Source organism: Sander vitreus, chromosome 6 (assembly GCF_031162955.1).
Source record: "Sander vitreus isolate 19-12246 chromosome 6, sanVit1, whole genome shotgun sequence".
NCBI classification, from domain to species: domain Eukaryota; kingdom Metazoa; phylum Chordata; class Actinopteri; order Perciformes; family Percidae; genus Sander; species Sander vitreus.
In genome coordinates, this window is record NC_135860.1 from 11,784,685 (window position 1) to 11,807,578 (window position 22,894).

Genomic DNA, 22,894 nt, shown 5'->3' on the forward strand with positions numbered 1-22,894 from the left:
GCATTCATGAGTCTATTTTAAATGGTGTATTTATTGACTTATACAATTTGTTATCCTATTTATTCATGGATTAATATATTTATTTGTAAATTATTTTATATAATTCTTCTTTTAATTGCCTGTTTAAATAGTAATTGATGAAATACTTCATGATTTTGTCTATTTATCTATGCTTTAATTAGTTCATTTGTAAAATATTTGACTAATTCCTGTTTTTTTGTCCAATTAAATATCAATTAATGAACGCTTTATAACTTTTTCCATGACACTTGTGGTCCTCCATAACTGAGAGGGTCACACAGCAACAGAAATATCAAGAATGGTGGTTGATGTAATGTTCGAGGAAAGATATCAAGTCTAACAGCTCCCTCCTCTGGTTGAAAAGTGGCACCACAAGATGAGGCACATTTTCTGTTTTGTAGATGAGGTTTCTCCAAACCAAGTGAAACCTGTGGTTCAACATGAAAACTGATATACAGAATAGAGTACAAACAAGACAAGAGGCAGGGGAGGGGATCATCTGTACAGTTTTTGTCTCCTGTTTTATTTGGATGAATGAAACACTTTCAGTTACAAAAATGACTTAAAATGAACAACACTGTACAATGAACAAGTAGAGTTATTTTTCTTCTTTTTTTGGTTTTCAAGATAAATACACTAAAAGGCTAACTTGCTACAACAAGGGAGAAGAATGGGGGAGACAGAAAGGGAAATGGGGATAGGAAGGTAGGAAGGGTGGGGGGCTGCTCACAGGATAGGAGATACAAAGGGAGGAGTGATGGCAATACAACCATACTTGCGCGCACAGAAACACACACACACACACACACACACACACACACACAGACTGTTGTGAATTAACGCTATGTGTACTAGGAAGCTGGCAAACAGTATGTTACAGTTGACAGTACAGTTCATGTTCAGTGTGAGTGGGTGGTTGTCTTTTTAGTCGTTTTGGCAAATAGTTGCAGCAAACCACACCCGTCCCACTTTTCAGCAACCACCCCCCAGTCAGGCACACACACGCTCGGTCACAGGTGGAAATGTAATAGACTGAAGCTATCCCCCTCTTTAACAGCTAACAACAAGAAACCACTTCCAGAGAAAAATCTTAAACTTCCCTTTGTCAATGTTTGACAATTTACTCTTTCTCACACACACACACACACACACACACACACACACACACACACACACACACAGGGTCAGACAGGTAGACGTTAGGACCAAACATTGGGTAAACCAAATGAGAAAGGGGGGAGGGGAGGGGGTGAGAGAGGGCTGATGGGAGTTAAGCAGTACTCTCCGGCAGCACAAGCGGAAAGGACAAGAACTTAAGAAGGATCAGAACAGCTACAAAGATACCAAGAGAAACTTCATCATCATCATCATCATCATCATCATCATCATCATCATCGTCGTTGTCATCATCATGATCATCATAATTATGAGAAGATTAGTTTTCCAATGACAAATACTTAAAAATATACATTTCATTATCATCTTAATTATCATCTTAATTATCATTATTATTATTCCCCTTTGGATAGCTGAGGTTAACGCTTCAAAGACCGGCTCGCTAAGTGACGGAGGAGCTAAAGGAGAGCAAACAGGAAGGGATGGATGGACAGAGAGAGGTGAAATATGCAGTGGAGGCGTTGTGTTGAAGATAAGGTCAAGTTAGAGCTCTTTGGTTTTATTCTTTAACATCTGACTCCTTTGCTGTGGTGCTGGAGATACCTTTGGACTAAAGCTGTATTGTAGAAGAGAGAGAGAGAGAGAGAGAGAGAGAAGAAAGGGATGAAAGAGAGGAAGAGCATGTATGGCGTGAATGAGAGTGGGTGGTGGAGGAAGTAGAAGCAGCTTGTTTGTTGTTGTTTTCTTTGCCCTGCTCGCCGTGTCTCTCCTTCTCCAACAACTACATCTCTCATGCATTCATGTCCAGAGATATTTGCTTTCTAATAAATTTTTACTTATCTTGATATGACAACTGCAAGTATTGATTCTTGCATTTTAAAGGAATAGTTTGACATTTTGGGGCTTTCTTGCCAAGTCAGATGAGAAGATTGAAACTACTCTCTCATATCTGTATAGTAAATATAAAGCTACAGCCAGGGCATGGTTAGCTTAGCTTAGCATAAAGATTGGAAACATGGGGGAACAGCTAGTCTGGCTCTGTCCAAATAAATTGGAAATTATGAATCACTTTGCTAATTTAAATGATTGAATTTGAATGCATCACTGCTCCAATACACAGCAGTAAGCAAACACATCACTCTTCGTAACAGCTGATATTCTAACTGTCAGCCTGTAGCTGGTTAAAATTGTTACTTTACAAGCTCTGTTTTTAAGATGAACTGCTCAGCACTTCTTATTTGCAACAGCGCTATCACAGTATAATTATTTATGTGGCTTTCAGTGTCTTTCGGTACCCTTTAAACCAGGCAGTAATGTACTGTAAATCAATGCTGAGCTAAAAAATAGTGCTCTCAGTTACCAGTGAGGGGAGCCTAACAGCTAAAAGCTACTGATTCAGTATATATTCAGTTTTGTTTGAATATGGTGCTACTGATTCATTCACGTGTACAGAACAAAATTCGCCTATCAGCACCTCCGAAGTTTAATAATTCAAATATTTTAAAGTGTAAAATGCCAGTTTGTGGTTGTATAGGGGTTTCATTGGGGCGCAATGACTTCCTGTAGTCGTGTAGTCCTCACTGGCTCTCATCTAACTCTCGGCAAGAAATTGAATAACTTTATTTCCTTAAAAGTGAAGCTATTCCTTTAAAGCTTCTTTGATAGATGCTGTTGTAAACATACATCTCTAAACCTGTAGAGACGATGTAATTGTGTGGAGAGAGAAAAAAATATGCTGCCATTTAAGTCATAAGGAGAAAAGTAGAGTTTCTGAACACTCGGGTGGACATCAGGATTTTAGGGAGTGTGTATATCGTGCTGGATCTCATGGTGAGGCATTGACTTTGGTATCATTCACTAAGGGGGTATCCCCACCGGAGAGATGAACACAATACACCCGGTCCCTCAAACCCTGAGGTTCACAAAAAGGTGCCTCGTGAGAAACACAGCAGAGCTCTGCTTCCACTTCCTCTGAATGCACAGAGAGGGCAAAACAACAAAATGATTTAATCACATGCACACCTCTTCCTCCATCTTCCACTGTCTCAACACACACCGAGTCGTGAGAAGTGTCTGGATGTGTCACCTAGCAACCCCGGTCTCAGCCATTCCCCAGTTACCTGCCCTACGGCACTCCCTGGTGCACATGGACATCAACTGGTCAAAATGCCCCTTCATCAGGCAATGAAGACCTAAAGGCGAGAGAGGGCTCGGCAACCTTGGTGATAAAGTTGCTCTGAGGTACTAATCTTGAAGCTTTTTTAAGCCCAAAAATGGATCCAGATTTAATCCTAGATATGTGCCAAAGAGCAGCTTTAAGCCCACAGTCCGTGTTTGACAGGGAGGAAGCAGTAAGAACCATATATGAGGAGAGGGCTGTGTTCAAAGCTCAACACAGACAGTGGGGGTGTTTTCCAGGGGGACAAGGTGTGTGCATGTGTGTGTGGACCGGAGCATGAACCAGTGGGGCCCTTTGACCTCAAAAGGTACCTTCTGAATCCTATGGAGCAAACTGCAATCTAGTCGATGATCTGTTACTTCCCAGATCAATCCCAAACCTCTGTGTTTACCTCCATTAGGACAACAACCTTTGACCCAGCTTTACTGCGTCTGCTCCCGGCCACACGAACACACTGTCCACACGTACCATCCAGGTACCCTGATCCCCACTTGAACCCCACATTTTAAAGCATTCATCTATTTGGTTTATCATCAAAGAATATGAGGTATATGATGAACTATCTCTCTTTTACATCCTACAGGGGATGAAGAAAACAAGTTGAAACCAACTTCTAGAAAAGTGGAAACAAAATAAATGAGAGACAAAAGAGACAAAGTGAGAAGTTAGAGGGCAATTTACGGCTTAAATTCCAAAATCACCCTCTTCTCGCTTGACTCTTTCTTTCCTCTCTATCTAGTAAAAAACTTTAGCCTTTGCCCCAGTTAATCTTCTTCTTTTGTGTTTTTTGGTAGTGTAGCTGTAAAGCTTTCAGTGTGTTCTCCCTGTGGAGAAAATATCGAGGACAGAAGCAGCACCACGTCTCAAAGAACACCTCATGCTATAATTTAGGCAGTTCTTCCACATATAAACTACATTTATGCATTCTCCATCAAAACAGAATTTTAACTTATCTTTGTGTCTTATTATCAGGAGAAACAAAGACATTTGTCGGTCTAGAAAGCCTCTACCGAAATCTTTATTTATTTTTTTTCTTGAAAATTTCTGAAAATGATGAGGTGTTCATCCACACAGTGCTGCCTCTCACTACTGTGAGCATCCCCTCCCCTTTGGGAGAAGAGTCGTCTCAGTGAGGAGGAGAATATCTTTATGGCTGACCATCCAAACAGCCATATTCTCTTATTAAGACCCTACAGGACATTTGGTTGCATTTCTGGTATTATTTGGTTTAAAAGAAGTAAGAAAGAACATCAGCAGGGGGCAAAATAAAAACCCATCACAAATACATCCCAGAATGTGAAAAAAGCACCTCTAGAAATAAATTAACAAATACATAGCAAGGCAAAAAAGATAACAAGCAAATAAATCAACGCTACCCTGAATAATAAATAGTACAATCAAACGTCTAAATCAGTATTAATAAGGAGAAATAAAAAAAAGTCCAAAGAGAGATAGTTAAAATTTTTGGTCTAAAATCAAGTTATTATCATCAATGTTTTTTAGGATCTTTTTTTTTTCTCAGTCTTTTTTGTACGTTTTTTTCTTTTTAATACATTAGCGATAAGTAAGCAGTAGAACATAGATCTTTTTTCTACAAAATCTATAGAAGCACTAACAGATACATTCCGTCTAAGAGTCAATGTGGAGAAAAGGTTTCACCTTCAAGGTGCAAACCCCACATCTAAAGTTTGGTTCGTGAGACTATTCTCGTGTGTCGACTGTTTTCTGGTGTGGATCAAACCAAATATTCTTTGGATACATTTACGGCCAACTCTCAAACTGTCAGCTTGACTGAGGCCACTGCTGTGTGTATTATTCTGTGTCTGAAGTGTGTATAATGCCGTCTCTGGGGTCAAAATTAATGACAAGACATCACTGCAGCCCCTATTCATTTTTCTTTCTTTTTTTACCATTTGGCCTTCCATTAACACTTATGCACAGAAAAACACACGGTTTTACCTCATACAAATTGACCCATTTCTGTGCCCTCATGTTCCTGTTCCTCTCTACTATGTTTGGTTTGGTTCAGTATTTGGTTTGGTATTTTTAAGGTTTGCTATTCAACTCTTTCTTTTTGGCTTTTTGTGTGTCTTTTTTTCGGCCAAGACAGTCTGTTTCTTTATCTAATAAAAATCTGGAAGCTAAATTTTCACAGTATTTTTTCCAACCACCTGATAAAAATTTCTAGCACGACTACGAAAAAAATAAGGAGCTCTTGTAGTAAGTAAGCGAGTACGTTATTCCAAATGAGTAATAAGCACTAAAGTACAGTACATAAAACAGCATCAAGAGACACAGCAGAGATAAACAATCAGAACCAACCAACAGAAAAATAAAAACAGATTTTTTTTTTTTTTTTAGAAGATTTCAGTTCAGTGAGGTCATTTGCGTTTAGCTCCATCCAGGACCAGAGAGCTGAGCTGGAGAGAGTGAGAGGCAGAGGAGGGGAGGAATTGTCTGTCCTTCTTCTGTCTGCCTGTCTAGCTATCCCTTCATCCATGCTACACAGTTTCAGAGCTGGGCGTATGCCGCAGCCCTAAAGCTAACAGACAGACAGCTTCACCTCTTTCAACGTCTGCACTTTGTTCTCCTCCCCTCCTCCCTCCAGCCACAGTTGGTTAGGGTTCTTTTTGGTTTGCTTCTGTCATTCCTTGGGTTGTGTGTTTTTTTTGGTTTGGGTTTATTTTTGGTATCCTCTTACAAAAAGTGTGACGCCTGCTCCCCTTCACTACAGTGTGTCCCTCCTTTGCCCTGATGTCCCAGCGTACCCTTCTTTCTGGGGGTTCGGAGTAAAGGATCAGTTCCCTAAATAAAGCTTCCCCCGTGGGTTTTTGGACGGGCCAGGTGGAGGGGATTACACCAGGGGGCTTACGTCCTGTTCTCCGCCCCTCTGCGTCTTTATTGTGTTCATATGTCTTGGCTAAGGCTCCTTAAGAACAGCCCAGCCTTGAGAATGCTTTGGTTTCCATTTGAGAATTAATGGCAGTCTGAGGTGGAAAATGACAGTGAAATGTGATCGATGGAGTGATGATGGAAACAGACAAATATCAGTAAACATGTCTAGACAGACAGGTGTCGGGGCGTCTATGCTGATTGACGAGGCAGGAATGAGAGCTGGCTGTGACTAAACTTGGCTTTATTGACTTATTTAGCCTTCAGTCTCAATGGTTATTACTTTAAAATCTCCAATCACAGCCCTATTTCATACTTTCAAAGTGGCCGCCACTCTTAACAAACATTATTATGTCATTTTCAGTGTGTGAAGTTTTCCAGGGCATGTTCATTTAGCCATGGAGTCACTGATAATGGGTTATCTTTAAGAGTGAGGAAAGAGTGGTCTGATTAAGAGCACATAATGTCAGATGTTTAGGTCTTAATAAATTCATTCACACCTCGAAATCTACTCGCAGTGTGCCAACTCTACTTTGGATCTACGGCACTTGGTGAGCATCTTTTCACCTGCGTCTTCTCTGTTCCCGCAGAATAGTCACGTTAAAAACAAAAACAAAAATGCACACTGACAACACAAATGCATATGATGAAGACAATGACGATGACACGGATGATGATTCAAACCCCAAAAGCTAAGACTAAAAAGAAAGTAGCTGATACAATAAATAGGAGTTGGATTGTAAAATGTCACTAATAAATAATTAAAAAAGACATCCCAACTGTACTTCTCAAAACAGATACTTAGTAACAAGCCTCTGTCAAGAAAATGTGAAACGAAAAGGAGAGAGGAAAGCTTTCTATGCTCTTAGAACCAGAGGTAGGTAAAGAGACTAACACATTAGAATACAGTGGCAATCGTTCATACATGAACTCTTGACTGGTTCAATAACAATCTTTTACAAAATTATTCAATATGTCTAGCATGACAACCTAAAAGAGACACATGAGCTGACACAGACAAGATGAGTCGATGGCAGGATGGATTGGCTCTTGATGTGTGTGTGAGAAGCAGTAGTACAGTCCTGGTCCTGGATAGCTTCAGTATTTACACGTCCTTTGAATAAAGCTTTTCTCTCCGTATTTTTGGTTTTTGGTATTTGGGATTTTGGTATGGTTGTCGTTTTTTTTTGTTTTTTTTTTGTCATTGTGTATTTCTCCTCCGCCTCCTCCTCAGGTAAATTTTTGGTTTAAACTCATCCTCCCTACTCCTCTATCTTCAGACCCGCAGCTTTTCGAAATAATAAAAAAAGGGAAAACGTAAGCACAGTTCTCCTCTCCATTTCTTTTTTGTCCTTGCCGCCATTCCTTTGTCACATAGTAAAGTTATCTTTTGTCATTTTTGGTTTATGCACTTCGACACGCTTCTCTGCCATCTCTTCGTTAAGGAGTCATTGGTTTGTTTTCCTTTAGAGAGAAAGAGTGGAGAGGTGCCATGTCGATAGAACGTGTTATTGACAAAAAGGTCCCACGTTACCTCCTCTCCATCTGTTTGGATAGATAAAGATTTTTGGTTTCAATCTCCCCCCCCTTCTCCTCTCTTTCACTTCTTTCTCTCCCTCTCTCCTCTTTCATTCTGTGTATTTTTGGCATCGAAAGACTGGGAGAGAAAGAGAGAGAGAGAGCCATTGCAAAAAAATAAAATAACGGAAGAAGAGCACAAGAGAGAGAAAGAGATAGCTTTGGTGTGAAAGGCGAGGTTCTCGTTTCCTCCTTCTTCCTCCTCTCTGATTGGCCCTTGGCGCTGTCACTCAATCTTGGCACCGCCCAGAGAGGGCGGGCTGTGTGCCATTTCGCTGGAGGAGCAGGAAGAGGCGGGGCTGGAGCAGGGTGAGGGGGAGCAGAGGGTGGGGCTGATGCTGCTGGCCGAGGGGAAGGGGGAGGCCTGGGAGGCTTTGGCTATGGCAGCGCTGAGCAGTCCAGCGCCGGGGTTCTGGCCCATGTGGAGGAGGGCGGGGTGGTTGAGGAAGAAGGAGGAGGGGAGGCCCCCTCTCTGGCTCCCACAGGCCCCCAGCATCACCTTACTGGCCCCCTCAAGACTGGAAAGGGGCAGCTGGCCACCACTGGCTGCTAGGGCTGAGGGAGGGAGAGAAGAGAAAAAGATGAAAGGAATATTCTACTTTTACAGTATTTCAGAATCAACTTCATTTAATTAGTGAAATGCAGCCCTTTAGAGTCGCTGTTTGCTGTGTTTTAATTTATTTTTTCGGGTTATAAACTCTCTGTCAGGCCTCCTCATCTACCGCTACTGAAGTTAATAATTTCCTACAGTACACAGCCAAGGCACATTAAGTGCCTGAACTTGTTGTATTCAGCAGAAGTAGGTCACCACCTCTTTAAAATGGAAAGCTCAAGGAGCGGCCACAAGATGCTCACAGTTTGGTTTCCGTGTAAAAAGTGCACTTTTCGGGGTGAATAATTTAAATGAGAGTTTAGAAACCTTTAACTTTAAAAAAAAAACACAATTTCAACACTGCGCCAATAGAGAATAACTGAATAATATCTAATATCTGTAGCAAGATAATCTTTTGGGATCAGATACAGCACAGCAACAGGTAAGCTGACATGAGTGGTCTGTTGTTATGGAAACAAGGTTGACGATTGCCATAGAAATAAAATGGATTTCTATGTGAATAGCGCTTCATGCAGCTTATCTATCATTCAAAAATTGCTACATGTGTGTGCGCAGCCTAATAACTTTTGTGATTGCATAGCAACAGTAAAACAATTTTTTTTTTTTCCATTGGGGACGAAGCATTAAGCACCCATACTACTCAAAATGTCTTGTGGTTGCACTGCATCATGGTCTGTTGAGGCTACTTTTGGTGAAGAATATGTTATTTCTGCCTACTCAGTGATCGATCTCTTGGTGTACGAGCGTTGAGCATCAAAGTGGTGTGAAACAGTCTTGGGCCGTGACTCTGAGGGTCTGATATTTGAAGTTGATGGTTTAAACTGAAAACGTTAAATGAAATGCCAGAAACATCCCCAACACAATGATGAACACAATGATGAAATGAAGAGATGAAAGGCTAAAGATGACAGCACAGACGCACACACAAAAACATAGCCCATGCATCAACGTAACAATCGTCACACACATGCACACACTTGATGGGATGGAGTCATGGATGTTAATAGCAACATATGAGAAATGAGTCATTCTTCCTCTCTACAACTCTCTCTGCCTCAGCTGCTCCGTACTCTGGATGAGCAAACACCCTCGGCTGCCTATTCATCTGCGTCTCCAGTCTGTATTCTACCAGTGCGATTTGATTCACCTACCATGCATAACTGTATTAGTCATCATCACACTTCTATATTTTAATAGATCTCCCTCCCCATTTTCATCCTCTTACCACCAAGTATGATTAAAAATTAGCACGGCTGACGGTGGTCGGGACTGTTTGGTGGTCAGTTCTGCAGGATTGTTTTTTCTTGTGCTATTCTTGTGGTGTTCTCAAGTGTAGAAAGGTGTGTGAGAGGGGATGTGTAGTGCACAGTATGTGTCTGAGTTTGAGCATTTATGTGTGTGTAGGAGTGTATAAGTGTAATGTTTGTGCAAGTGTTTGAGAGGAGAATGTATTGCCAGAACATAAAAACTTGTCTCTGCGTATTTTTATGTATTCTGTGACCCTAAGATTTTCCAAGAAATGAAATAATAAAGTACACCACCTCCGCCTTGACCTCTACCTCTACATTATATCCTGTTTATGCTAAGCTTTCTCTTCTTTTTTTGTTTTTTTTTGTTTTTTTTAACTCTCCCAATAAACCCATTTCAGCATCTCTCTTTCTCTCTCTCTCACACACACCTTGGATAGTGGCCAGGGGATTGTTACCGAGGAGGGCTTGGTTCATCCCTGTGTTAACTCCCATCACAGTGTTCCTGTTGTATCACACACACACACGCACACACGCACACACACACACACACACACACACACACACACATGCGCGCGCGCAAGCATATATACAAACACAGACAGGCAGAGGAGAAAAGGTAAGAAAAAAAGCAGGTTTAGCAGCAAGGACAAGCGGAGGGTAAATATAGCCCTGCACATGAAAAGAGCAGTAGTTAGCTGACAGTTGGCTGTACAGATGTAAACAAGAGGTTAGAAATGCAGAAAGAAATAGAACATTTTATAAAACACCAAAACTCTCATTAGCTATGCAGTTAGAAGCGATTCATTACAAGAACTCAGTATTCTGCACCAAACAAAAGTGCTCTGTGCAGTATCATCTGCATGTGTGTGTCTCGGTCGCATTCACCTCAAGTTTGCAGCAAAATCGGTGATGTAGTTAGACACGTCACCGTTCTTTTTACCCATACGCCATAAGCTGTGAACACAAAAACCACACACACACAAACGCACACAGGGTTAGTACACTGCAGCACAGCGGAAGCAGTGGTGCCCAATGGCATGTTGGGATATCAGTGTGTGTGTGTCTGTGCACGCACAAACAATCACTGTGTATCTGTACAGTATCAACCATTTAACTACAAACTGCAGGTGAACCGAGCATTGTGCAGGACAGTAATTGTGGTATTTACATTTTTATGGAAATGTGTGGTTGTATGTGGCACTTCAATATTTTGCCTAAATGTATTCTGTTGTAGTGGCCACAACTGAATACATTTACTTCGAAAGAAAACCAAACATAAACCTAATATTTCAAAGCAAATTACAAACAACTACTTTCTCACCATCAGTGGTATATAACCAGGTAGTAGGCTTTAGTTTAATTTTCCAGAAGTTTTGCAATATCCTTAGCCATCATTTTGAGATTTTTGCTGCTGACCTAATATAATGCAGATGCATGAAACTTGGTCTGTGGTGCTCACAGCAGTGAAACAGAAAGGTGTGTGGGAGGTTGCCATTCTGTTGAAGCACACTGGCCCCATTTAGAGACAGATATCTTAAAACCTGGCCAAATAAAATGAAAACTTTCTGATTGGCCAGATATCCCTAAAGGTAAGTGGGGAAAAAAAAAACTTTCATAATTTGGGTGAACTGACCCTTTAAAAACCAAAATTTTCCCTAACAATAATTGCCGTCAATTAAGTGATGGGGGAATCCCAGGTGGTGTATTGTAAACGTCTCTCGTCTCCTACCCTGTGTTAAGGTTGAGTGTGCTGTGGCTGGGAGTGGCTGGGCTGGCCGTGCTGCGGGGAGGAGGAGTCACCGGAGAGGGTGCGGAACTGAGAGAGGGGTGGGTGGAGGTGAGGCTGGAAGTCAGGGAGCAGACGGGCGACATGGTGGACACTGTTGTGCTGAGACTGGTCACGGCCTGCGACAGCTGGCTGGACATCTGGCAGAGAGAAAGAAAGCCAGATTAAGGTTTCTGAAACTACATACAGCTGAAAAACAGGGACATGCTTCTTTTCTCATCATTAAATTATTACTATTCATTAAAATACACAACTAACTAACAAGTGCAAGAGTGATGTCCAGGTTGGATATTTACCATGTGAGGGCTGTAGCAGGGCGGTTTGTGCGTTGGCGGGGCAGTGGGGGGCTGGCTGGGCAGGGGAGGGGTGGCACTGGAGGGATTGATGCGTTTCTCTTTCTGCCGGCGGTTGCAGAACCAGACCCGGATCACCTCCTTCTCCATGTTGAGCTGCTCTGCAATCAGCAGGATCTCTTCTGAGGTAGGCTTCTGGTTCTAAAGGAAGGGAGAGAGACAGGAATTCAGATCATTTCAGCAGTGCTATATTTCAGGCACATGAGGCAGAAAGTTAAAAACACCAAGACATACATCTTTTGTATTAACACAAAGAGCAGAATTTGACATTTAAAAGCTCCACGGAAAAATAAGGACTTAACAAATTTTTGTCCAGTATTTAGATGACGCTTTAAAATCTCATAAAACCTAAAAAAAATTGTTACGCAATCAGCTTTTTTAAAAATGTCTAATGAATTAAAAAAATTGTATTTTTATTTTACCGTCATGAATGCGCGTTCCAGGGCCACGCGTACATTCGTCTCAATGCTGGTTCTCTTCTTTCTGCGGCGACCAGGAATCCCGTCGAAGCCCATAGAGGGAGAGGACAGGGAGCTGGGGCTGGGCATGGTACAGTCTGTGGACATGGTCTCTGATGAAAGAAAGGAAGCATAAAAACAGACTGTATGTCAGACTAATTATAACTGTTGCATACTTTAAACATAAATTTAAAGGACTGTTTGATGAAAGCTCACCTGCATCGTTGAGCCACTTCTCCAGCAGTGGCTTCAGCTTGCACATGTTCTTAAAGCTTAGGTTGAGGGCTTCAAAGCGGGAGATTGTGGTCTGACTGAAGTCGTTGCCATACAGCTTCCCCATGGCCAAACCAACATCTCCCTTGTGAAGGGATAAAAGAAGTACAGTCAAAATACATCAAAGACTAAGAAACTGCTAATGTAACCAGCACATGCAAACATACACAGTGTCTCTCCCTACCTGTGTGAAGCCCAGTTTGATGCGTCTCTGTTTGAAAGTGCGGGCAAACTGTTCCAGCTCCTCCAGGTCACTGGGCTCCTCAGGGTGAGAGGTCACTGAGGGCACCGCGGTCACACCGCTCACCTCCATACTCTTATCTCGCTGTGGCGGGTTCGACGTCAGAGGAATGAAAGTGAGAACGAGAGGGAGGAGAAAGAGAGAGAGACAGAGGTGTTTGTTTGCCGCTGGTGCAGAGGCTGTGTTTTCCCTTTCCACAGAAAGTTTCCTCATACCTGTGCTTGGAGTCCCATTCTAGTTGAAGCAGACAGCAGGCTCCCTTGGTTTTGCTGAGGTAGCGAAATGAGATTTGGTGTCGATAGGAGTCCTGAGAAAAAAGAAGCAAATTTCCAACTATAATTATGACCAAAGATTTTTTTTTTTTTATGTTAACGACTTATTCCTGCCAAAACCACAAAACACTATCCCAGTAAGAAGCCTGCCCACCTTGCTGGCCCTGCTGTGCCTGTGGGAGGAGGAACTGGGCAGGGGATTGGAGCGGGTGGCCGGGCACTAACACCAACTGCTGAAGTTGCAGCAACTGCTGGATGTCCTGTTCAATCAAGAGAGAATGGACAGATTAGAGAGAGAAAAAGAATGTATGAATTTATAAGAGATATATAGATTGCTCAGTCACACAAACATGTGTTAGTATGTTATCTCCACCTGAGGAGAGGAGCAGATTTGGATGTACAGAAAACATTGAAGGAGGAGGAAAAACTTAACGTACAAGAAAATGTGGAAACTTTGAAACATTAAAGATATGATAGACATGCAAGAATAACTGTTTCATGGCTTGATACTGGTTCCTCAATCAAGCCGCTCAGCAGGAAGTGGCTTTGATTGGCAGTCAGTACCTGGGCGGTGAGCTGGATTGGCTGGGAGAGGGTGAGCTGTGGTGGAGGAGGTGGGACAGGGACACTTTGGGCTATCTGTTCCTGTGTGCTCTGTCCCTGGGACTGCGATTGGGCCTGCTGCCCCGTTTGTCCCGCCTGCTGCTGCTGCTGCTGCTGCTGGGCTTGCTGATTTGCTGCTGCGACTGCCTGAGCTTGCTGATTTGCTTGGGCAGCTGCATGGGCAGCATGTGCGGCGTGGGCTGCACTGGACTGTTGCACAGCTGCAGCCAGGAGCTGCGCCTGAGCCTGCTGCAACAACAGCTGCTGCTGCGCTGGCAACAGAGCTGTTAACTGGCGAAGAGAAAGAGGAGAGGAGAGGAGAGGAGAGGAGAGGAGAGGAGAGGAGAGGAGAGGAGAGGAGAGGAGCGGAGAGGAGAGGAGAGGAGAGGAGAGGAGAGGAGAGGAGAGGAGAGGAGAGGAGAGGAGAGGAGAGGAGAGGAGAGGAGAGGAGTGGAGAGGAGCGGAGAGGAGAGGAGAGGAGTGGAGAGGAGCGGAGAGAATTAAGATAAAGTAGAAAAGAAGGAAATAGGCAAAGGGAGACAAAGAAGGAAACAAAGTGTTCAAAAAGCAGCACAAGAGAAGCAAGCAGGGTAAAAGCAAAGCAAAGTGTGTGTCTGTGTCCTTATATTATAAGTTAGGCTTACCCCTGCTAGTTGGGAGCCGGTCAGCATGAGCTGTGTATGTTGCAGGGCCGTCTGTGAGGGGGTCGGACCGTGAGAGAGAGGAAGGGCAGGGGACATCTCACCACACTCCTCCATCTTATGCTGTGTGGAAGACAGGAAAGAGAGCGGCAAATGCAGAAGATCATTAATTAAAAAAAACATGCATGTATCCAAAACATAAATCCTAAAATGAGCTTTATGCCTCCAGAACATTCTCCTTATGCCATTGCTGAAAACAGTATTTACACTTCTCCTTTCCAACAAATTGTAGAGAATAACTGTTGAAAGAATGCCTGCACTAAAAAGATTAAAATTAGCAAATTATTATAAAAAACACAGGGAACCACTCTTCCCCGAACTTAGAATTGGTCAAAAAGACCAATTACAAACCTATTATTTCAACTACATAAGCTTACCTGGCTTTTCAAGATCATGATAGGCAGTGTTGATTATTTAAATTCTATGGGTATTTTCAGATTAATGCTGCTGATAATCAGTAAACTGATGAGAACTGTGTTTCTAGTCTGTCTCAGGCAATGAGAGTCCACTAGTCTCTCTTTTCCTTGCACAAAGGGATGATCTCTACTCCCAGGATCAGGCATGTTTAAACTGGCGGGGGGGGGGGCTCTTCCAGTGTACTGATTTGCATATCTCCTGTGGTATGCAAATTAGAACAATTTCACCTTTTGGTGAAAGCTATAGCATTATAGATTTATTACAATTCCCATAGGCTTTGTGAAGGGAGCGTGTCATCATACTTTCAGTGAATTTGTTTACATTCAGGACTGGGTGGAGGGACACATTATGAACCTTAACGTTGAACGCAACAAAAGAACAATCGAATGCGCAAAGCTGAGGCAGCTACACGGTCAATAAACCTATTGTGGGAGGTTAAAACACAAAAGATGTACAAACATAAGACCAGACATATGTACACACATGCACAGGCAGTTCAGTAACATGGACACACACACACACACACACACACACACACACACACACACACACACACACACACACACACACACACACACATACACACAAACATTGAGGGGTAAAGGTCAGACAGGCAGATGTAAGGACACACAGAGGCCTACACACTCACCTTGCTGCTGCTCAGGGTTGGTGAAAGGGGAAAGGGATTGACTTTCATTGACTGAGCCTAGAGGAGATGGGAACAGAACTCATATTAGAAATTACTTTCAAAAATGACTTTAAATGCACTATATTTAATTTAATCTATTTTATTTACTATTACAAAAAATTGATTTATCAACAGAAAATGTTTTTTTTTTAAACAATTTTGACCTTTTTAACAATTGTGTTAGTGATTTATAAAGAATGTGAAGTTTTGCTGCTATTCTCTCTTATATTTTATTGCCAACTGAATATGTTTAGATTTTAAAATTGTCTTCCTCGCCATCATAAGGACTAAAGGATTTAAAAAAAAAAAGAATTCAAAATAATCGATAAAATAATCAAGATAATCAATAATGGAAATAACGAGGTGTAGCCTACAACTATCTAATTTTTTGCATTAATTATGTAGATGAAAGAGGTGGGAGATAAACTGTTAGAATCACAGGAGTCAGATGTACCTGGTGATTTGATTCAGGTCCATTCCGCTCTGAATCTGCGTGGGAGGGAAAGGAAAAAGTGAGAAAGTATTCACGTGTTAGAGCACAAACGCACAAACTGCGAAATACGGTATGATGCATGAACTACTTTTTATATATTATTTATATTTATGTACTTTGTATATTTGCTGCCACTAACAGCAGAACATCTTACCTGTGCCCTCCATCGGTGACTCAGCCCCTACTTTCTCGACCTCTATTGGCTTTGACATCCTGATATCTGTAACAGGAAGACACAGATAAATAAGTCAGCAAGGTTGATTCTTAAATCTGTGTCAGAGAGGGGAAACAAAAAATGCAGACTGAAGCAGAACACATTTACGAAGCAGTTGATCCGAATCTCGATGACGAAAGGGGAAAGAGGATGATGGCCAGGGCATTGTTTTTTACATAGGTTAAGAGTTTTTCAGGTCACAGTCCTGTACAGTCCTACACACTGTACAACAAGCATTGTGGCTGAATCATTCACAAGTTCAATCCAGCCCACATTCATTCATTCTTTCCAGTTAGTGGTATAACAAAAGAGTAGGTTGACCCAAGGTGTTTGCTTGTTCTAAATTTAACTCAAGGTGTTTACGTGGGAGCAACTCAACATTAAAAATGTCGTGTTGTGTGTCATTCATTGCTAGACCACATCACTTCCTGGTTGATACTGTATTGGGACAGTCCCTATGGCAACAACAGTGAAGTGAAGGAGGCAAGAAATTCTCAAGTCTTTAATTCTATCTATTACAAAAGGAGTGGAGTATTTTGGCAGCAGAGAGTGTAGGAGAGATGGGGATGTCAGTTTTGAAAGAATATGTGCGTGCATGCATGAATGTGTGTGTGTGTGTGTGTGTGTGTGTGTGTGTGGTTTACATGTCTGTACACTTCTGTGTGTGTACTCGTGTTGTTTTATTAATCACCTGATGGTATCATCTCACTACAAAACTTTTTATTTGTCTGAAACCACAAACTGAAAGATGATTAATGTTTTGTCCATTTGAAACCTTTTTCTTCTCTCGCTCTTGTTCTCTGACAAGCGCACACACACACACACACACACACACACACACACACACACACACACACACACACACACACACACACACACAGAGCTACTTCCCTTTTGTGAAAACATGCAAATCTGCCCAACGACCAACTAATTATAACTGCCACCTGCATAATAAACTCTCAGTCTCCCTCCTCCTTTTTGTCTCTCCCCTTTCACCCCTTCCTCTCCCCTTCATCATTCCTCTCCTCATCCTGTTGTTTCTCACGTTGCACTTGAAACACACATCACACAACACACATCACACAACACACATACATTTTAATTTCCCCATCAGCTTATTGCTGTGGTTTAATCAATATGAAACACTAAATACAGAAAATACTCTCATAAGACTTTCTGCAATGCCAGCAAGCGGTCAAGCCTGGTTTTCACCATCAGGGGGCAGCAGTAACACATGGAGAAGATGACTGCTCCACTGACCACCACTGAACTGATGCCATTTTCAAATAAACAAACCATCAGTCCAGTGCAATCATTATAAAGAACATAACTTAAAATGAGCCACTCCCTGATCAAAAGCCCATTTAGCAGCACAAACACATTTGTTTCAGTGAAACAAATGTGAGAACAGTGGACTTTGTTACATGCAATGTCCTTAGGGGAAGTGGCAAAGCGTCACTCTGCCGCCACACTTATACAATTGGGTCAGAACACGCACACACTGACCGCAGGATTTCCCTCAAACTTAACAGACTTCTGCAAAAAGCTAATTTGGTCACCCACCATGTAATGCAGATGCAAACATCTGGTTAATCTATTAGTAGACTGAGTTGATTTGTGGTTATCCCATCATTACATATGACTCCTGTTTTGGTATGCCACCATGGCTATCAGTGAAACCAAAAAACTGACCAATGTTGCTCAATTTCTGATAGAACATGCAATGTCTTCCTCTCATGAAGCACACAATTAAAACTTTAAAAAAAGCACCAACCATGAATATGTGCAGTGTACAATACCAAAGCCAAATCCGCCATATAAAATGATTGTCCAGCTCATAAAACAGCTGTAATGTGAAGTTCCCAAATTACTGCCGCTGGTAATGTACTGCCTACTCGCAGGACACCCGGGGAAGGTGTATATTGATTCATGGTTCAAAATGGCCTACAGACAGTAGCATGGTGGATAATGTGGTCAGTAATACAGTAGTGGGACAGTATATCAAGATGCTGTGTCTTTTTCTCACTTCCCCTCCCAACTTCCCCTTGTACCGGGTTGAACGCAGAGTGCTAAACCCAACACTTACTGTCAGTGAGGCTATTAATATTAGCCTGATCTCTACCTCTCTTTCACTCTATCTTTTTAAAAGGTCCCTTCTCTTTTTCAACAAATTGCTGCACACACACAAACACAACTAATTTTACTCGACACAGAGCAGAGTTACATGTTATGAATGTTTTTACGATTTTTGTGAATTTGTTTAATTAAGTGTGGGAAATAAGAGGCAGCATCTCTTATCAGTGGATCCTTGTTCTTATTTGCATATGTGGTAAAAAAGTTAATATGCAGTAGAAGCATTTCTGTCAAAGTACAAGGTTAAATTACTATGTCTATTTTGTCCCTCATTAAGATGTTGTAATAATCTTACAGCAAAGCTCAAGGTTTAACTTCTAGCCAGCAAGACCAGAGAGCTGCACTATACTCACTGTATCTTAAACAGAACAAATTTAACGCTGTATAATCCTGTGTCATGAATAAATGATGCAATTGAAAATGAACAAGGAACAACAGTGTCTGTGCTCAGACTGGACTGTTTCTGTTATTCTCCTCTGGGTATTTTGGCTAAGATGAAACTCTACTGCAACTAACCTGAACCCCCCCCACTACCCCTCACCCACTTCCTGATTCAAGACACAACCCCAGCCCCAAGGGGGGTGTCTGGGAACTGGAGTCATCATACCTACTAACTAACCACCAAGAAGCGCAAATTAATATTTCTCGGCTATCAAGCGCAACAGCTTTCGCACATCTGGATGAAGATGAAGACATAAGTTGATGTCGAAATTTGAGAACGAAATAAGAAGCTGAACAAAAAAAAAAATTGAAAGTATAAATAAGTGAAATAAGACAGAATTTAAGAATAAAGCAAGGAACTGACGAGGAAAATCTAACAATAAAGTAAGAAGCTAAAGGAAAACTTAAAGTGGCACAGCAGCATCATTATAGTCTGTGCTGCTGACACTGTTTTATCAGTGTTAAGTTACTGTCTGCATTGTCAACTACACAAAAATTACTAATGACTCAAAATGCTAAATATGAACAAATAAAATTCCTTATGAATAAAAATAAATGCAGCTGGAATATAGGCACACTATATATATATATATATACAGTATATATGTCACTTTGGAAGGCATTTGTCAATGAGAACCTCCCTGACAGTTTGCAAAATTATGTAAATGCTTCAGTTAAAATAAATAATTTGTTTTCACTTATTGCATTGATGCACTTTGAGAAGATGAGTGAGGCTGTAAATGCAGGAGGGGAGAAGACTTTAGTGACGGTACCATTCATTAAAATTGGGGACATTCCTAATTTAGTCACTTATAATTTTGGCATTAATTAGCAAAACTGCAGAACTTTTTAAATCAACCTTAATAAATGTACAAAATGCCTCATCATTTTTAACTATGCAAAATGAATAATTAAATTTTTTTCTGACATTTAGTTTGTTTTTTGTTTTTTTGCATTAACCTTAACTATTACTAATAATATTGACTTTTGTTTTATTTGCATTGTGATCCAAACTCATGCATTCTTGTTTGTTGCAGTTTGATGGTCAGGAGGTACCACCCTGGTCAGAGTAATTCACCAGAGGTCACAGCAGTGACCACATCAGGTGAAGATGTGACTCGGTCATTTTTAACCCATGAATCACTCCATGAAGAAATCTTATCAGCACATCAAAGACAAAGAGAGAGAAATATGAGCTAATTGACATTTTAAAATTGATTTCTGGTAATTGGTGAGTCAGAGTCAGCTAACAGCCTGCTGTGCTTTTCTGTGAGTCTCACTGTCGATCAACTAAGACTGTGTCTGGCACTTCTCTCAGCCTCAGCTGACCACCAAAACGCCGATGGGCAAGAAGAGTCTCATTCTTCTGCTTTGTTTTCATCAATTTTTAAATACTGAGGATGACAGCATTTCCACTTTTGATTATCTGTATTTCTTTAAACAAGTATCTTTGTGTCTAAGGTTTTAAAAATGTGTTTTGAATTAACTGACATCAATCTAAATATCAAAAGGGCAAAATAATCATCAGTGCTACCCCCCACAACTCCAACACACACGCACACACACACACACACACACACACACACACACACACACGTTTCAAAGTTCAAAGTTGCACAGAAAGAAACCTTATCAGCTAAATATTGTATTTATAAACTGAACAGAAATGCAACATGACCACAACAAACAATAAAAAGAAAAGGTGTTTTACAGTGACAAATGATAAATAATACCAATATAGAAAATGACTGGCAGCAACGCTGTTTTTTCCTTACCAGTACATTTCAAGACATTTTAGTTTTTACTGTTTCCTCGAGCTTTTTTAACATTCAGTATTCAGTATAAGCACAAATACATACACTCACTCACACACACACACACACACACACACACACACACACACACACACACACACACACACACACACACACACACACACACACACACACAAAGGCATGCTATGGGATGGCGAGGTGTCTGACCTTTCCCTCTGCCTGCGACAGGCGTCCACCCATCAAGCCATCCATCCATCCAGCCACATCTTTCTCTTCGTACCACCTCTCGCTCTTTGATGTTCTTTAATTAGCTGAGCTTGTTAGACCCAGTGGCATTAATCAACAGCGTAGACACAGTTCTCTTTCTTTCTCTCTCTCTCTCTCTCTCTCTCTCTCTCTCACACACACACACACACACACACACACACACACACACACACACACACACACACACACACACACACACACACGCACACACACGCAAAGCTTAATTGGTTGTGGTAAATGAAGGCCAGCAGAGAGAGAGCTGCACAGACACTCACCTGGCAACCACATACTGAAGAAGTCCTTTGCCGCTATTGCTGCTGTCTTGGTCATATCTGTGTCTGTGTGAGAGAGTGTGCTCTACGTAAAGAAAAACTCTCACTCTCCTTCTCTCTCTCAAACCAAAAAGGAGGAGTGTATTAAATCATATGGTTGAGAGAATTACTCTCTCTCTAGTCCACACCCCCTAAGCCCCACCTCCTCCCCACATCCTGCAACATACAACAGGAAGTAAGCCTCAAAAGAGTAGGAACTCGGCACACAGTAGAGAAAAATACAAGATTAAAGAAAAAAAAAAAAGGAAGGGGGACACGCAAGAGGTTAGAGAGTGGGGGAGTGAGTGAGCGAGAAGATCGAAGAGATAGACGAGGAGAAAAAGAGGGGGATGACGGGTGCTGACGGAAAGTGATGGCTGGAAACAGCCACTCACACACACAAACGCTCACTCACTCACACATGCAAGAGAAAAACAGCACGATATATGTGACCCAGCGTACCTTCAAAACCTATCCAAAACTCAACTGAGCAGAGTTTTCTCTCAACTCTAAGATGTTCTCACAAGCTCTCACAGACTGTTTTGACTACCATGAGTCATGACAATCTCTCCGTGGTCATATCTGTGTCTATGCGTGACTGTGGGGTTGTTGTTAGTGAGAACATCAGTGGGAGTAAGGTGGTCCGTCGAGGGAGGTCGGCACCAACAAGAGAAGATGTGAGACATCCTCAGCCACAGCTTCACTCTAACCCGAGCAGAAGGAAAAACTCAGTCACAACACTCACTGTACCACTGACCACCACCATACTGTGGGCTGCACATAGTGATACACCAAAGAAAGCCACACTACGAATCTCTACATGTGACGGAGAGATGGGGCATGGAAGTGGAACATTACAGATGAACTAGATATGAGCTACTATCAGTCCTGCCCACTAGGATTAACAGACTAAGAAGCTGCTAAATAAGTGAAAATCTAGAGTCGGGGAATGATCTCGCGGAAGCAGAATAGCATGTTTCAGCAGAAATACTGTCTAGATTTTCAAATCTGGAAGTGTCAACGTGCTGCCCTGACAGTAGGCCAAGACGACCACAAGGTGGCACTCTTGATTTAATCCTGATGAACAAATAAGATCCATCTATGGAAGATGGGACAAGGCAGACCACTGATCACCCCCCTCCCTCCCCTTCCTTCTCCCTTGGTCCGAGTTCACTAATTCAAAAGCTAACGGCAGCAGAGTTCCCAAGTTTAACCTTATAAATACTTTATGTGGTGATTTACAACAGTCCAATGTACTGCTGGATAGACGTACACTGAGAAATGCATATGGTGCTGCACTGGAGGTGCTCCCTGTTATACAGAGACATATTTTTAAATCTGTCCTCATACATACAAATACTGATGTTCTGAGATACGTAAATATATATTTACTATGAGGACAATATCAGTACAGAAACTTGGGCTTTCTTAAAAGAAAACTCACAAATGCACAGTGTTTTCGGTAAATAGCTGGATATAGCCTACAGCTAAGACGATCAGTCGATTTATGATTGTTCAACCAACAGAAAATGAACTGTCGATTTTGATAATCGATTAAACATTTCAAGTATTTTTCAAGCAAAAATTGTGCTTTTCTTTGTAATATATAATAGTAAACTGAATGTTTTTGGGTTCTGGCCTGAAATTGGAACACACACGGATTTTGATGATACCACCTTGTTTTATGACATTTTATAGACAATTCATTGATTATTCTAGAAGTCTGTCAATAGTTAGTTACAGCCAGAGCAGTATTTGATTCCCCAGTTCTTTCTTTTTTAGGTGGTGCTAATCAAACAACTAATATCACATTCCAACA

General features: G+C 41.5%; 1 protein-coding gene across 4 annotated transcripts; it reads right to left on the reverse strand.

Annotated features, from left to right (window-relative positions):
* Nucleotides 1–509: 509 nt before the first annotated feature.
* On the reverse strand, nt 510–21,156 carry pou2f2b (POU class 2 homeobox 2b). Of its 4 annotated transcripts, XM_078252539.1 has the most exons (16): nt 21,040–21,156; nt 16,089–16,154; nt 15,896–15,930; nt 15,403–15,459; nt 14,280–14,399; nt 13,597–13,926; nt 13,187–13,292; nt 12,976–13,067; nt 12,704–12,844; nt 12,463–12,604; nt 12,211–12,359; nt 11,732–11,929; nt 11,379–11,575; nt 10,535–10,603; nt 10,078–10,151; nt 510–8,341 (listed from the first exon to the last, which is right to left on the reverse strand). In XM_078252539.1, exons 1-16 carry the CDS (start codon nt 21,092–21,094, stop codon nt 8,013–8,015), a joined length of 2,160 nt encoding a protein of 719 aa, XP_078108665.1. In that variant the 5' UTR covers nt 21,095–21,156; the 3' UTR covers nt 510–8,012. The 4 variants fall into 4 exon arrangements, with proteins under 4 accessions (XP_078108665.1, XP_078108666.1, XP_078108667.1 ...); XM_078252540.1 differs by lacking the exon at nt 13,597–13,926; XM_078252541.1 differs by lacking the exon at nt 10,078–10,151 and having other exon boundaries at nt 8,205–8,341.
* Between the last annotated feature and the right edge of the window lie 1,738 nt (nt 21,157–22,894).